A 16,210-nucleotide genomic window follows, 5' to 3' on the forward strand; every position below is an offset into this window, starting at 1 on the left:
ATTTACTACAATTTTTGCCTTTAAGAAAGCCTCCCGATCCCATCAGTTTCCATTCTTAAGCAAGGCATGGAAAGGTCTTAATATCTGGGTTAGATGGGGACAAAAAAGGTCTCCAGTAATCTAATAAAGCAACAAAAGCCTGCAATTCCTTTACTGGTTCAGGGATTGGGAAGGCTTGTATTTTATCAATGACTGCCTCTGGCACCACTTTGGTCTTACCTGCCCAGATGACACCCACTACACTGCCCAGATGACACCCAGGAAGGATCTGGTCAGTATTTACTTCCCATCCTTGTGACTTCAAGTGCACCTGTAATGATGCAGCTGCTTGAGACAGGGAGGATAAATCATCACAAGTTAACATTACATCATCTATGTAGTGATAAAGCACCATCTCCTCTGGCAATACCCAGTTTTCCAGATCTCTGGCTACCATCCTATGACAAATTGCGGGACTATGGAGGCACTCTTGGGGCAATGCCTGGAAGAGCCATTGTCTCCTGTTGCATGTAAATAATCTATTGTCATTCACCAGGTCCAATTAGATTTCTTTTTTTTTTTTTTTTTAATGTTTATTTTAGAGACAGAGAGAGCACAAGCTGAGGAGGGGCAGAAAGAGCCAGAGACAGAATCTGAAGTAGGCTGCAGGCTGTGAGCTGTCAGCACAGAGCCCAATGTGGGGCTTGAACCCATGAACCATGAGATCATGACCTGAGCCAAAGTTGGACACTTAACCGACTGAGCCACCCAGGCGCCCCTAGATTTCTTTACAGGCCAAACTAGACTATTATTGGATGGGCTTTGAGCAGGCCTGATTACCTCTGCCTTTCCTAATTCTTTAATGGTGTCAGTAAACTTGTTATGCTCCTCATGCCCCGTACTTTATATTGTTTTATGCTTATTATTCTTCAGAGGAACTGGCAGCTGTATAGATTCCCATTTTGCAGAACCCACAGTGATGGGTTTTACGACTCCAATGTGCAACTTGAATTTGCCTGTCATGGTAGTTGGGTCTAGATCCTGTAAAACATCTACACCCAAAACGTACTGAAGAATGGGTGATACATGCACTAGAAAACAGCAGGGTGGGAGCCTGCCAATCTGTAGGTAGAGACTAGTTTGTCTGACCTTGATAATTTGTCTCCCATAGTATCAATTGCTTCTATTTCTCCCTGAGATATCAAGGAGTTTCCATAGATTAGTGTGCATTCAGCTCCAGTGTACATTAGAGCTAGTACAGTCTGTCTGTTAGTGTGAAACTAATAAATGATTAATTCAACATGGGGCCTCTGGTCACCCCTATTGTACTCACCAGAGGGCAATGTTGATCTAACTTCTAATCTCTAGGAGTAAGGAGTACCCATACTCTAAATTCGCTTGTTAGCAGAGGGGCACTCAGGAACACATCTGGCTTTTTTGAGCCTTCTTTCAAGGGAATAAACTGCTTTCCTTTAGTCAATGTCTTCCATAGGCTTAGCAAGACCCATTGGATTGTTTGTCTATATTTCCTCTTGGGGTCCTAGATAATATTAGAGTTTACAACTAGTAAATCTAGTTGTTTACTAGAGACCCTGATGGACCCCCTTTCTGCCATTTTATTATTGGCAGGATCCTTTGTTTTTCCATTTTTCAACCCATCTATTTCCCCTATGCCAGATTCTTTTGGTTTCATGTAAGTCAGCCACCATAGCCACTACTGTAGCAATGGACTGATTAACCATAGGTGCAAGGACAGATACTAAAGTCTCATAACATGCCCCTGAGGCATGGTCTTTCATATAAGAGGAAAATAATTATTTGGTCCTCTAAAATGCTGAATGTAAATGGCATGTTTCATTCCCAGTTCTCATATAATTTCTTATAGTTCTTCCATAGAGGTCCAGTGTAATGGAGGGAAGGGAAAAATCCCCTTCATTAGGCCAAGTCATCTTTTTTTTTTTTTTTTTTTTTTTTTTAAATTTACATCCAGGTTAGCATATAGTGCAAACAATGATTTCAGGAGTAGATTCCTTAATGCCCCTTACCCATTTAGCCCATCCCCCTCCCACAACCCCTCCAGTAACCCTGTTTGTTCTCCATATTTAAAGAGTCTGTTTATGTTTTGTCCCGTTATGTTTTGTCCCGCTCCCTGTTTTTAAATAATTTTTGCTTCCCTTCCCTGATGTTCATCTGTTTTGTATCTTAAAGTCCTCATATGAGTGAAGTCATATATTTGTCTTTCTCTGACTAATTTCGCTTAGCATAATACCCTCTAGTTCCATCCATGTAGTTGTGAATGGCAAGATTTCATTCTTTTCGACTGCTGAGTAATACTCCACTGTGTGTATATATATGATATATATATACATATATATATCATATATATATATATACATATACATATATATGCATATGTATATACGTATATATATGTGTGTATATATATATCACATCTTCTTTATCCATTCATTCATCAATGGACATTTGGGCTTTTTCCAAATGTCATATGGGCTTCATATGCAACAATTTATGCTTCATCTTAGAAGGGAGATGTATGTGAAGTCATATGATATTTATCTTTCTCTGACTAATTTCGCTTAGCATAATACCTTCTAGTTCCATCCACATAGTTGTGAATGGCAAGATTTCATTCTTTTTGACTGCCGAGTACTACTCCACTGTGTGTGTATATATATATATATATATATATATATATATATATATATATATCACATCTGTGTATGTATATATATATACACTATATATATACAGTGTGATATATATATATGTATATACATACAGTGTGATACTATATATATATATATACACTATATATATACAGTGTGATATATATATACATACAGTGTGATACTATATATATATACACTATATATATATGTATATATATATACACTATATATATACAGTGTGATATATATATATACATACAGTGTGATACTATATATATATGCACTATATATATATGTATATATATATACACTATATATATACAGTGTGATATATATATATACATACAGTGTGATACTATATATATATACACTATATATATACAGTGTGATATATATATATATATACAGTGATATATATATATATATACAGTGATATATATATATATATATATATATATATATATATATATATATCACATCTCCTTTACCATTCACTCATCAATGGACATTTGGGCTTTTTCCATACTTTGTAGGCCAGGTCATTTTAACGCGCTAGAGTTTATCAAATCAATCAAATTAGCTAAGTACTTACCCATGCCTGCGGCATGGTATATAACCTTTGTTCCAAGGCAGGTTGAGCAGTGACTGAGGCCATTTTTGATGTCTCAGACCCTCTAACACAATACCATCTGTCCCAATATTCCACAGTTGTAACATACAAGATGCATCCCTTCTTGGCCTTTTTGCTTAAAATGCCTCATTAGCTCCACTAATTCACCTCATAGTCATTTTCTGACTTGTTGGAATTTATTCTTGGTTATCTCAAGGCTCATGAGGGGCCTGGGTCTTTGTTTGAATCAAAGGGTATGACTGTAAGTCATTTTCCTCCCCATAAGCGGAGTCATTATTCCAGGGATCCTAAGCTTTAGGGTCCCAATTCTCTTGAAATATAATAATTCTCACTTTAGTGTATGGTAGCCTGCACCCATGCATCTTTGCCATTGTACATGCCATACTTTCTAAGCATTTCTCCTGCTGTTGTATTCTTGTGGATAAGATATCTATATTAGATGTGGCTTGTACATCCTTTTCCAAAGTCAATCCTTCTCTAGTCTGTTCTAATTCTCTCCTTACTTATAATTCTGCAGTGTCTCATAATGCACATATCTCTGGCCAAGCTACTGCCACAATAGCTTGTTCACTTTCCCTTCCCTTTTCCCTACCATTCTAGATAGGATATCTAACAATCCTTTGGGCCATTTCAGGGTATCCTCCTATTCATGCACTGCTCCAAAATGCTCAAAAAACCTAGCTGAGTCTTCCCACATGACAGTGGCTGGCCAGCTTGGGATTTCCCCCACCGACAATGGGATTTCCCCCACGGACTATGGGCTTTCCCCTGACAGAGCCCCTTTATCTCTGCTTGTTTTGTTTTAGGTCTCTAGCTTAGCTCACCAATTGTTAGAAGATGGAAGAGGAACAGTAAAGTATCCTTTGAGATACTTTGAAACCTAAAAATGAAGTAAGCCACTCCATACCATTTACACACAGTTTTACTGATATGGGGATTGGGTGGATGACGATCCAGGTGCTTTGCAGCTGTTGTCTGCAAGGTCTGGAGCTTAATCCACAGATTTTATAGAGCAAGGGGGTGTGCAGAGGCCATTGTGGGGTCAAAGTGTTTAACATTTAACAGATCATCTGTGCACCAGAGTGGGGGAAGGGAAGAAACAATGTTATCTCTACTAGTTATCTAAACAACCTTAGGGATGATCAGATTAAGCCTTCTTGCACTCTGGTTAGGGGATACATAAACCTCCAAGGAGCTGGAACAAGTATCCCTGAGGGAGATCATTGCAGGGACAGGAACAAGATGGAAGGCCAAAGAATCAGTCTGCTCTCCTACACCTACACTAAATGTAGTCTAGATGCTTTTGGTATATTGTAGAAGAAAAGGTATCCAAAGGTTTGGGAGTTTCAAATGTTAGAGTGGATTTGTCATGTAACAATGCTCACTCACCACAGAAGGGTATAGAGGACACACCTTCTTCCACTATGACTGTAAGAAATAAATTTGTGAGGGAAATCCTAGTATCTTTGAAAAGCTCTGTGGTCACTCTTCTCAACAGATTAGAAATTACAGTGGAAAATGTTGCCACTGAATTGAGATTCTTAAATGCAATGGGGTAAGTGGATCCTGGGTGGCAGGAGCCAAATGGTGGCACTTAATCACCAAAGATAAGGTGGATGTAGAGGCCACTTTTAGGTGACATGCTTGAGCAATAGAAACTTGAGCAAGACAAAAGGGCCCACAGTGACTACTGAGCGGATGTAAACAGGCTGAGTGACCAACATCGACATAGCCATAGGCCCTAACTGACCAATGAGCTACTTACAACCAGGCACAGGTACCAAAAAAGGGAAAATTCCATATGTTCCCATATTTCCTCACTCCACTCTATAACTATAGTCTCTCACCACTGTGGCAGATAGTTTCTCCTTTGCTGTCCTGCCCACTGTCCCATTGCAGTGTGTTCAATAAATTTCTATCTCCTTTGTTCTGGCTCGGGTGAATTCTTTCACTGCCAGTGCCACTGGCCCCCACCCAACTGGAACACACCACAGTGGACATGGTTACCAAAGTGGACAGCAGAGTTGCTGCAGTACTTAGAACAGTCTGACTTACAAGGACCTATGGCACTGGCTAGCTGATAATAGTGTCCCTAGAAGAGAAACAGGTGGGCAGTCTACTAAATTCTTATATCATCTGTAAAAGCAGATGAGTTCTAGGTCTAACTTGAACAGCAGAAGTCTAACTTGAAAAAAAAAAAAAAGAGTTACAGCCCCTCAATTAACTCCAGAACTTGAGACAGTTTACAGACTCCAAACCCTTAACTGAAAGGGAACCTGGGTCCCCACTACACTGTTGATTTTTATTCTGTTTATACTCTTTTTACTGTTCATTTTTTCTCCCAGGCTTTTCCAAAGAGGCTGATAGCCTTTTATAAAGGTGATATGTTTTGGAAAAAATAAGACAATCAGACATTTTGGGAACTACTCAATACTGCCTCTGAACTGACACTAATTCTAGGAGACCCAAACCTCATACATCAGAGTAGGGGTTTATGGAGAAAGGGTGATCAATGGAGTTTTTGCTCAGGTCCATCTCAGTGGGTTCAGTATAGTTTTTCCCCCCAGTTCCAGAATGGATAAATGGAATTGACATTCTCAGCAACTGGCAGAATTCCCACACTGGTTCCCAGATCTGTGGAGTTAGGGGTCTTACAGTAGGAAAGACCAAGTGGAATTCACCAGAACTGCTTCTACCTTGCAAAATAGTAAGCCAAAAGTGGTGACACATTTCTGGAGGGATTTCAGAAATTAGGGCCACCATCAAGGACTTGAAAGATTCGGGGATCGTGATTTTCACCACCACATCCCCATTCAATTCATCTATTTGGCCTGTGAAAAAAACACATGGATCTTGAAGAATGACAGTGAATTATCATAAACTTAACCTGTGAATTATCATAAAATAACCATAAACTTAACTCCAATTGCTATTCCAGATCTGGTCACATAGTTTCAGCAAATTAACGTATCCCTTACTACCTGGTATGCAGGTATTGATCTGGTAAATGCTTTTTTCCCCTCCACACCTATTAGTAAAGACCACCAGAAGCAGTTTGTTTTCAGTTGGCAAGGCCAACAATACACCTTTACCTTAGGGGCATATCAGCTCTCCAGCTGTACATCATAATTTAGTTCTCAGGGATCTTGATTATCTTTTTTCCCCACATCATAGTGGTCCATTACATTGATGACATTATGCTAAATAGAACTAGTGAGCAGGAAGTAGCAACTATTCTAGACTTACTGGTCTTATTGGTAAGACATCTGCATGTCAGAGGGTGGGAAATAAATCCTACAAAAACTTAAGGGCTTCCCATCTCAGTAAAATTTCTAGGTGTTCAGTGATGCTGAGCATGTCAAGATATCCCTTCTAAGATGAAGCATAAATTGTTGCATCTGGCTCCACTATAACCAAAAAAGAGAATGCTTAGTGGGCCTCTTTGGATTTTGAAGGCAACATATTCCTCATTTGAGTATGCTACTCTGGTCCATTTACTGAGTAACCCAAAAACACTGTTAAATTTTGAGTGGAGCTCAGAACAAGATAAGGCTGCAACAGGTCCAGGCTGCTATCTATGCAAGCTGCTGGGCCCCTTGGACCATATGATTCAGTAAATTCAATGATGCTTGAAGTATCAGTAGTAGAGATGCTGTTTGGAGCCACTGATAGGCAACCTCATACATCATATATCAGAGTAGGGGTTTAGAGTAGGCAAATAATAATGCAGACCCTTAAGGATTTGGGGAGTGAAGTCATGCTATCCTCTGCAGATAACTATTCTCCTTTTGAAAAACAGCTTTTAGCTTGGCTACTGGGTATTAGAGAATAAATGCTTAAAAATGGGCCACCAATTTCATGAGCTGCTCATCATGAACTGTGTATTATCTGACCCACCAAGCCACAAAGCCAAATGTGCATTGCAGCACTCCATCATTAAGTAGAAGTGGTATATATGGGATTGGGTATAAGCAGGCCCTCAAGGCAGAAGTTACATTAGGAAGGGGCCAAATGCTCATGGCCCCCACTCCTGCCTTCTCGCTCCCAGCCTCAACCTATGGTCTCACAGGGCATTCTCTAAAATCAGTTGATTGAGAAAAGAAAGCTTGGGCTGGTTTATAGATGGTTCTATGTGATATGCAGACACTAACTGAAGTGGACAACTGTAGCACACTATGACCCCTTTTTGGGACATCCCTAAAGGACAGTGGTGAAGGGAAATCCTCCCTGTGAGCAGAACGTTGAACATCTGGTTGTTCATTTTGCTTGGAAGGAAAAATGGCCAGAAGTGCTATTATATACTAATTCATGAGCTGTAACCATGGTTTGGCTGGATTATCAGGGTCTTGGAAGAAAGATGGTTGGAAAATTGCTGACAAAGAGACCTAGAGAAGAGGTGTGTGAATAGAGCTCTCTGAATGGGTAACAAGCATGACTATATTTTTGTCCCATGCAAATGCTCACCAAAGGTAACCTCAGTAAATCAAGTGAATAAAATGACCTGTTCTGTGACTACCATTCTTTCCCCAGCCACTCCTGTGATTGCAAATGGGCTCATGAATGGTGGCTACGGTAAAAGATGGAGGTTATGCATGGGTTCAGCAATATGAGAATGTGAGCTCCACAAGAGACAGACTGTGACTATACCTTTGTTCTTGTGTCCCCAGAACCGACAGCACAGTTGAATGAGGAAATATATTAACTACAAAAGTTTTACTATGTAGTACTGAGAAAAGAGACCATGGAGCAGCTCTTGGCAATAGTTTCTTATTAAGTTATTTAAAAATAGTGATGACCATGAACATTTCTGAAATTCTGTAAAGTGATGGGAGATAAACACACATACACACATACATACATATGTATGTATGTAAACATGTATATATACACTAATACTTGCTTTTCTTTAAACTCCCACAAGTTTTTTGTTTTAGATTTTTATATCAGCCAAAAGGTAACTGAGTTTAGGAAACAGCCAATTTCAAATTTTATAGGCAAAACATATAAATGTGGTCTTAACTGTAACTTAACTGTAACTTTCATCAATCATAAATCACTAACAGAAATAGGGAAGTCTATACTTGCTTAAGATTTTGTAAGTATACCTTGGAGATGGTGATGAAAATTAAGTGCAAAAAATGAGTTTTCTAATTACAGTAGTTTCCCCTTATTTGTGGGTAATATATTCCCAGACTCCCAGTGGATGCCTGAAACTGCAGATAGTACCAAACTCACACTCGTTTGACCTTTGAACAACACAGGTTTGAATTGTGTAGGCCCACTTTTTTTTATACAGTATAGTTTTAATGAGTTAAACATGATGCTACTCTCACATGCTTCTACACAAGAGTTTACAAACCCTTGTATTTTAATGAAAATGTCACTTGAAAGATATATTGTACAAAGTGTACTTTCAGTGAGTTAAGCACAGGAGTATTCCAATATGCTTCTACGTATAAGTTTACAGACTTATATCTCAAAAATGTTATCTGAAGTTATATATATGCAATGTGGTATCAGTGGTTTAAGCATACGGCTTATCCTGTGCATGTAGGCCCACTTACACGCGGATTCTTTTACAGTTATGTATTTTCCTAATGATTTTCTTAACATTTTTCTCTATTGTAAAAATACTGTATATGATACGTATAACATCTAAAATACATGTTAATTGTATTATTGGTAAAGTTTCTGGCCAACAGTAAGCTATTAGTTAAGGTTTGGGGAGTCAAAAAGAGACTTCGGGAATTCAAAAGTTATACAGATTTTCAACTGCATTAGATGGGGATAGGGTTGGCACCCCTAGGCCCCACGTTATTCAAGGATCAACTGCACTGTTTTTTCCTATACATATATGATAAAATTTAATTTGTAAATTAGGCATAGGATAAAATCAACATGAAAATAGAATTATAGTATATTGTAATAAGTTATGTGAATGTGGTCTCTGTCAAAATATCTTATTGTACATACTCATCCTTCTTGTGATGTAAGAGGTGATTTTATATATAATATGTGATGAGATGAAGTGACGTGAATGACAGGCACTGTGATATAGCATCAGTCTACTATTGACCTCCTACTCACCTGTCAAAAGGAGGATCATTTGCTTCTGGACTGTGGTTGACTAAAACCATGGAAAGCAAAACTGCAATTAAGGAGGGACTACTATACTCTGAGCCCATTCTCTCCCCTAACAAGATGTCCATGTGTTACAGCTACAAATCCACGTAAGCCAATTCCTCCCTCATAACTTGCCAAATTGTCTCACTTTTCCTTACTTCCTCTGAAATATTAACTAGGATAAGTAACTATTTGGATGTCTGGACCATAGGAAATACTGGTAGCCTGTTCTTCAGACTAGATTTTGTAGTGATAAAATTTATTTCCAGCTCTCTTTATTTCAAGTCTATTGGCTCCTTTGAAATTCTTTTAGATGATAGATGTGGTTTGGAACTTTTCACAACTTAAAATATAAAGGTCTTTGGAAGTTACAAAAACAAATACTTTAGACATCTGAGGTGTCCTCTGCTTTGACAGACTTGAAACTTTTTAAAATACAAAGCCATCATGCTTCCCTTCAGTTTAGCACCCAGATGTTTCCTTAGAGTCTTGAGTTGTTCCAGGATTCTGTGGACACCACTGTTGCAAAGCAGTGCCTGCTGTTGCAAAGCAAGATGAAGGAATCCTTTCTTAGAGAAAACTCAGATTGAATATGGTACATTATATTGATGTATGGACAAAAATTATTGAAGGTTTTGTGGGCTATAAGGTTCCAGTTGTCTTCGGTCTCTCATGCCCTTCATAATTGAGTATGGCTATATTAAATATTTCACCAGCTTAGTCCTTGTGTTTTCTTATTGACTGGGAGCATGAGATTTTTAAACACACGTACACCTGCTTCTTTGGCCTGCAGAATGTAGGTATATTTTCACAATTTTCCCCCTACTAATAAAAATACATGTCTTCCGTGGAACAGGTTAAAGAAAATAATCATCCATAACCCACTCAAAAGTTTGGCATATTTTCTTTCCATCTTTTAAATATACAAATATATTGTCTTATTTGTATTTACTACCTGTGCAACCATATGCTTAGGCTGTTTTTTTCCCTTCCAAGTTTAGTTTTAATTCAGAGATTACGTAGCTAGCTAAGCCCCCAATTTTGACCCAGTGATCTTCCTAGGCCAGAAGCCTATTTTTGTAGTCCACAGTCATCTCTTGTGGATCTTTAACACATTTTTCCAGTTACTATCAAACATGAGAGACTTGTTCATCATAGACATTAAATATACTTTCGCTAACACTAGGCAACAAATGAGGCTTTTCCTAGAAGAGTTATGTGAAAGCCATCAGAGACTTGGCAGAACAAAGATAAAACAGACTTGGTAATCCAGAATCTGGTCCTTATTCAACTGCAAAGTAGTCACATGGTCTTTACCAGCAATTCAAGGAGATGCTTCAGTAACTGGCTCTGAGACTTTTTTCCCATAATCTTACTAGGTTTTAACCATCTTGAGCCAAAGGAAGAGGATCTCCTTTTCTAGTGTCTAAAACCTAAGATCTTAATGTCTTCTCACTTTCCTAAAGAGTGAATTGTTAAATTATTAAAACAATTTACCTTTGCCCTTCCAGATTGTTATGTTTTGCTAGATTCAGGGTTGGGTCAACACAGCCAATAGGCAGCTGACATAAAATCTGCATATTTGTTAATTAGAAAATCTTGAGAACCACCCAGCGTCCTAATGCACCACTGGCATATCCAGTTATATCTTTATAGCCCAATTAGATTTTATAACTACACAAAAAGTTAATGCATTGAAAACAGAGAAGTTCCACCTCTACATGTTGAGTTAAAATTTATTTTAAAAGGTAAAGTTTTATATATCCTTTGAAAAAATGAAAATTCAAAAGTCTTAGAATTAAGTAATGAGTCTTCAACATTATAAAGCTATTTATAACAGCAATTAAGGTAGTGGTAAAGTTTTACCCTTATAAAAATGTCACAGAATTCAAATCACAACTTGGATCTTCACTGATTCAAGTGTCTTATCTTACATAAGGGTTTGGTCAGTTTTAAGATAAAAATTCCTCCAGATATGCTGTCCTGAAGTCCTCTAATATCCCCATCCACCAGCTTCCACAGTGGGATAGCTGGCTGCCGTAGCAATTCCACAGTGGTTGTTCTGGTCTTTGGCCATTTTTACATAGCCACTCCAGCCCCATTCTGGACCCCAACTGAAAAAAGAAGATGTTTTTTGTTTTATACAAAGTATCAAGTACATATTAGCTTCATTAGTAATAGCTAATACTTAAAATAGGGCTTTCCACATATCAGGTGCTATCAAGCACTATTCTAAGTGCTATTACATATATTGGTAAGTATGTCAATTCCCACAGGTCCTTAACTTTTTAAGATAGGAAACTGAGGCAGGGCTAGGATTCCAATGTAGCAGTTTGTTTCTGCAGGCTATCTTATACCCCCTCTCAAAGAACTTTAGCAGTGAAAATGGATCCAGATGACCTCAAAGCCTCTGGGAATTGGGAAGTAGAATAAAATGGCAGGGCAACAAATGGTAACAGGAAGGACATACAGAGCCCACTGGACTCTTAGAAAATCCTTCAGAGTTAAAAGAGTCAGCAGTTGTTTCTGCTCAGTATACCTTGTTGAAAAACTGGACACAAAAAAGGAAACCAGCCCTTAACCTTACAGGTGCAAAATCCTTTATCTAAACTCTTGGGGCCAGATGTATTTCTGAATAAAGTTTTCAAAATTTGGAAACGCAATATTATAAATATGTAATAATAAGTCCAACAAACTTGCTACAGAATCCTGTAATCAAACATCAGTACATTTTACCCTTATAAAAAATGTCAAGAGTGTTCACTCTAAGTTCTGGGATTTCAAAATGAGTTTTGGATTTGAAATCAAATACTGATTCCAAACAAGCACTCCCTTTTCAATTTAATATATAACATTTGGAGTTTTATACCTGTTCTTGACAATCCAAAATTTTTTACTTGAATCCGTTTCTTCAAAGCCATAGCCAACTACAAGAACACCATGATCCAGGTTTTCGCTGCTGCAGTCTGGATCATAATAAATGCCTAGAGGAGTAAAATTTGGGGTGAGAAGCTTCAATTGACACATGACTGTAACCCTATCTACCACCGTTAAGAGACATCTCAAAATTCAATGAAATGCCATTAGCAAATTACATATAAAGCTTAAATATTTACCAAAAATAGTTATGGTAACTAATAAACTCAACTCACTAGAAATCAACAAAATTCCACTAAACCCAAAATATTTTCTATTCGAAAAGGATTTCCAATAATAAGATCTAGTTATCAAGGCTACGACGATTTAGCTACTTCTACTAATATTACTTAGCATAATCCTTTCTACTTCTAAAATGCCAACTAAGGAAACAGCACAATATAAAATAACACTTGAGCCACAAGGTTCTTTACAGTTCAATAGTAAACATTATTTGGAAAAAAGGTCCAACAACTGGAGAATACTTACATCAATTATTTGTATTTGCAGAATTACACAGCCATTTAAAAATACTTAAGGAGAGCTTGTCACTGAGAAAATGTCTAAAATATGTCAAATGGAAACATCACTATATTAAATGCACACACTCAAAATTCTAGTCTTGGAAAGCAGGACTCCAAACCTAACACCAAACAATTATGGTGGTGTTTTCCAATTTTGCCTGCCTGAACTTCTATAATAAAAATACAAACACCTACCTGATTTATAGAACTGGAACGACTGATGGCCTGCATCAATAGCAACAGAGATGGGCCCCACAGTTGCCACTGCCTTCATCAGGGCCTTCTCCCGCTGAGGGATGTCCACAAAGCCGGTGTCATTGGCAGCAGAACACTCAGGCTTGTAGTTACAGGGCTCTGAGTCCTTTTAAAGGTAAATGGGAAAGAAACTTGATCACTACCATCCACACCTCCAGTTCTAGGACCTCAAGACTCAGCAGTTTGCAGCTTAATGATTTCCAAGTCAGCTTTGTTGTGAGTTAATAGCCAAATGTTTCTGATTTGAAATTGAAAACTTAGCAGATGTTATCTTCAGTGAAACCCCTTAGGCCTACTTGTCCATAAGAAATTTTTCACTATGCAGAAATTATGTGCAGAATGGTGTATAAAAAGCCTCCAAGTTACACAGAATTAAGGACAGCTATGTGCTAACCATCTAATCAGAGAACCTGTGCTAAGGCTGATAATTTATAGTGACAGTTCTGTCAGTTTGCATCTAAAATGTGAACGCTGAGTAAAGTGTCTGTTATCTTTGAAAATGTTCAGCTTTCAAAAGCTGAGCTGGAATAACAAGATAAGGAGCTCCATTTACCCTTCCAAGATACGGATAAGACTCCTCTGTGTCCAGGCCTCCATTTTCCTTAACATACCGGAAGGCATTATCCATTAGGCCACCATTGCAGCCCTCATTGCCTTGAGGCCGAGAGCAGTCCACCAGGTTCTGCTCACTCAATGAAACAAGTTGGCCAGTTTTCCGGAACATCTGTCCTTCAAGAGCACCAGTTGCACTAAAAGCCCAACAAGAACCACACTGACCCTGAAAATAAAAAATTATCAGTTTATAAGATAAATACAAAGATTCACAATAACCCATATACCCGAATATTCTTAAAACAAAACAAAACAAAACAAACAAACTCCACTGTCTACCAAAGCAAGGACACTAATTCCTTTTTGGCTTTATTCTTGGAAGGAGATCTGCTAAATATTATCATACCTGATTCTTCACAGGAGTTACATAGCCTTTCTCTCTCCAATCCACAGATTTGGGGATCTCAGCAAATACAGGTTCTTGGAACACTTTCCCTTTCTTGTGCTTCTGGTTTTGAAAACCATTCATCACCTGCCTGAATTCTTCATTGGTCTTTAAGGAAAAGTAAGTAAAATGTTGAAAAGGCAAGAGGTTATTTTGCTAAAGTACAGAGGACAGGAAGCACAAAAAGCACAGCAATCCACGCTGACACTCACCATGTCACCAAAAGCATTCATTGCCATTGTGAAGCCATGTTTCCCTTGGCTATATTCTCGGTTATGCAGTTCAATCATTTTTATATTCTTCTCCCACACTGCTCTCCTCCATCCTTCTTCATTCTAGAGGCAAATATATAACTTACCATCTTTATTCCTACTTAAAACCAGCCCATCTTCACCTAGTGGATTTGCAGACAGGGAAAAAAACCATGGCCCAGGATGGCTTATATTTCTGGGAGCTGTTCTCTAGCAACCACACAACAGGAATTATGCCCCATATTGTGCTCAATAATGGGTGCGATGAAGTTATTGCCTTGGTGAAAGCTGACTTCTACATGCTACTCTCTGGCTATAAACTCCCAACGGCAAGGGACTCTTTCTCTTTGGGGGACTCTTTCTCTTTGGGGGCCCCTTTGGACAGTTTCATATGTTACCTACCATGCCATATAATCTCTTGTGTGTTGCCTTCCATTGGTACCATTGTGCATTTAAACTTTGATCGAATTTTGAAGCAGCTGAGGCTATTCCCAAGCAAAGGGCAGTCAGGAAGAGTGAAGGATTCATGTTTCAAAAACCTAGAAAGGAAAATGAAATCAGTATTTGACGAGACCAATCCTTTAAAAAAGCCATACTATTTTCTCCTGAGATGTTGTAGAGTAAAAACATTTAAAGTACCTTCGCAAATATTTACAGGTCCCTGGAAGAAGGCTAAGGATGTGGGTGGAGAAAAACAGGCCAAGGACTTGGAGGTATATGATTCAGCCATCAAAATTAAAAACAGGCTGACAAGTGCTATAGGAATTGAAACAGACTTCATTGTAATAGTGCAATGATAATTTAGGTTTTGATCAGAGTTTCAGAATCTTAAGGCAACTAAGAAGCTGTTGGTCCAAGTTCTTTACTGAAAATACCGAGGTGACCCAGGAAATCTTATTTGTCAGAACACCTGATCCCAAGTAGGGACAGGGATCCCCAGGGGTTAGGTAGCCACCTCACATCTTTCTTTTGACAAATATACAGCAAGGGGTGAGACATGCTTCTTGAATTGAAAGCTTTCTGAAAGACCTTCCCAGAAGGTGGGCAGGATTGCACCCAGTGCTCTGCTGTCCCCACATTTGGTCTCTGCCGCCAGCACCGCCATTAACTACCCCCAAACTGAGGAAGAAATCACGAGGCAAGAGGGCGTCCAGAGCCCCATTTCCCGACCGGGACAGGGCCACGCTCTCCTGGAGTTCAGAGCACCTTCTCGGGCCTGGCCCAGAGGGACACTGCAGGCGGGGCCAGGCCGGAGGCTCTCCGCCCCGCTCGCCTCCCTCAGCTTCCAGACGATGTTCACAGACCGAGGTACAGGGAGCGCCGGGCCCCACAGCCCTTGCGGAGGTCAGCCTGCCCTGTACCTCCTGGCCAGGCCCAGTCCCGTGGGGGCCCGGCTGCCAGACCTGTGCCCGCCACGGCCCTGAGACGGACCGACTGCTGCACAGCCTAGGACCTCCCCGTGGTCTCAGTGTCGCCCTGGGTTCCCCGAACCGCCCTGCCCCCACTTCCCATCTTCAAGGCTTACAGGATCCAGGCAGCGTCGGCTCAGCCTCACCAACTCCAGGCAAGTAGATGTTTTTATTCCCGCGGGTCGCGCCCGGCACTTGCCCGTGCCCTGGGGTGAATCCCCTCCTCCAGTACCGGTCCCCAGACCAAGAAGTTGACCTACGGCGTCCACAGCTGCGCAGGCGCACTCCACAGACACACACACAACCCTTCCCAGATCGCCGAGGCCGGGGATTGTGGCCCAGCTGCTCCTGACTCAGCCTTTAAGGCCTCGGGAATTCTGCACGCCTGGCCCGCCCTTACGGTCTGCTCGCGCCGCGATTGGCTGCACCGGCCTG

The 16,210-nt window shown here is 39.7% G+C and overlaps 1 protein-coding gene and 1 pseudogene across 1 annotated transcript; one reads left to right on the plus strand and one right to left on the minus strand.

Annotated features, from left to right (window-relative positions):
• The first annotated feature begins 457 nt into the window (after nucleotides 1-457).
• LOC123592699 lies at nucleotides 458-7,244 on the plus strand (annotated as a pseudogene).
• A 3,897-nt stretch (nucleotides 7,245-11,141) lies between these two features.
• On the minus strand, nucleotides 11,142-16,157 carry LOC123593856 (procathepsin L). The gene is made up of 8 exons (XM_045470435.1): nucleotides 15,892-16,157; nucleotides 14,769-14,905; nucleotides 14,328-14,450; nucleotides 14,077-14,223; nucleotides 13,672-13,896; nucleotides 13,059-13,224; nucleotides 12,293-12,407; nucleotides 11,142-11,537 (listed from the first exon to the last, which is right to left on the minus strand). Exons 2-8 carry the CDS (start codon nucleotides 14,892-14,894, stop codon nucleotides 11,417-11,419), a joined length of 1,023 nt encoding a protein of 340 aa, XP_045326391.1. The 5' UTR covers nucleotides 14,895-14,905; nucleotides 15,892-16,157; the 3' UTR covers nucleotides 11,142-11,416.
• Nucleotides 16,158-16,210: the final 53 nt, after the last annotated feature.

This window comes from Leopardus geoffroyi, chromosome D4 (genome assembly GCF_018350155.1).
Source record: "Leopardus geoffroyi isolate Oge1 chromosome D4, O.geoffroyi_Oge1_pat1.0, whole genome shotgun sequence".
Lineage (NCBI taxonomy): Eukaryota > Metazoa > Chordata > Mammalia > Carnivora > Felidae > Leopardus > Leopardus geoffroyi.

Excerpts from the sequence above, each read along its gene's own strand:
- LOC123593856 (XM_045470435.1), bottom strand. The coding sequence starts at position 14,894 with ATGAATCCTTCACTCTTCCTGACTGCCCTTTGCTTGGGAATAGCCTCA. Across the intron at positions 14,224-14,327 it reads TGAATGCTTTTGGTGACATG|ACCAATGAAGAATTCAGGCA; the intron begins GTGAGTGTCAGC and ends TTTTCCTTAAAG. Across the intron at positions 13,225-13,671 it reads CTTATCCGTATCTTGGAAGG|GACTCAGAGCCCTGTAACTA; the intron begins GTAAATGGAGCT and ends TACCTTTAAAAG.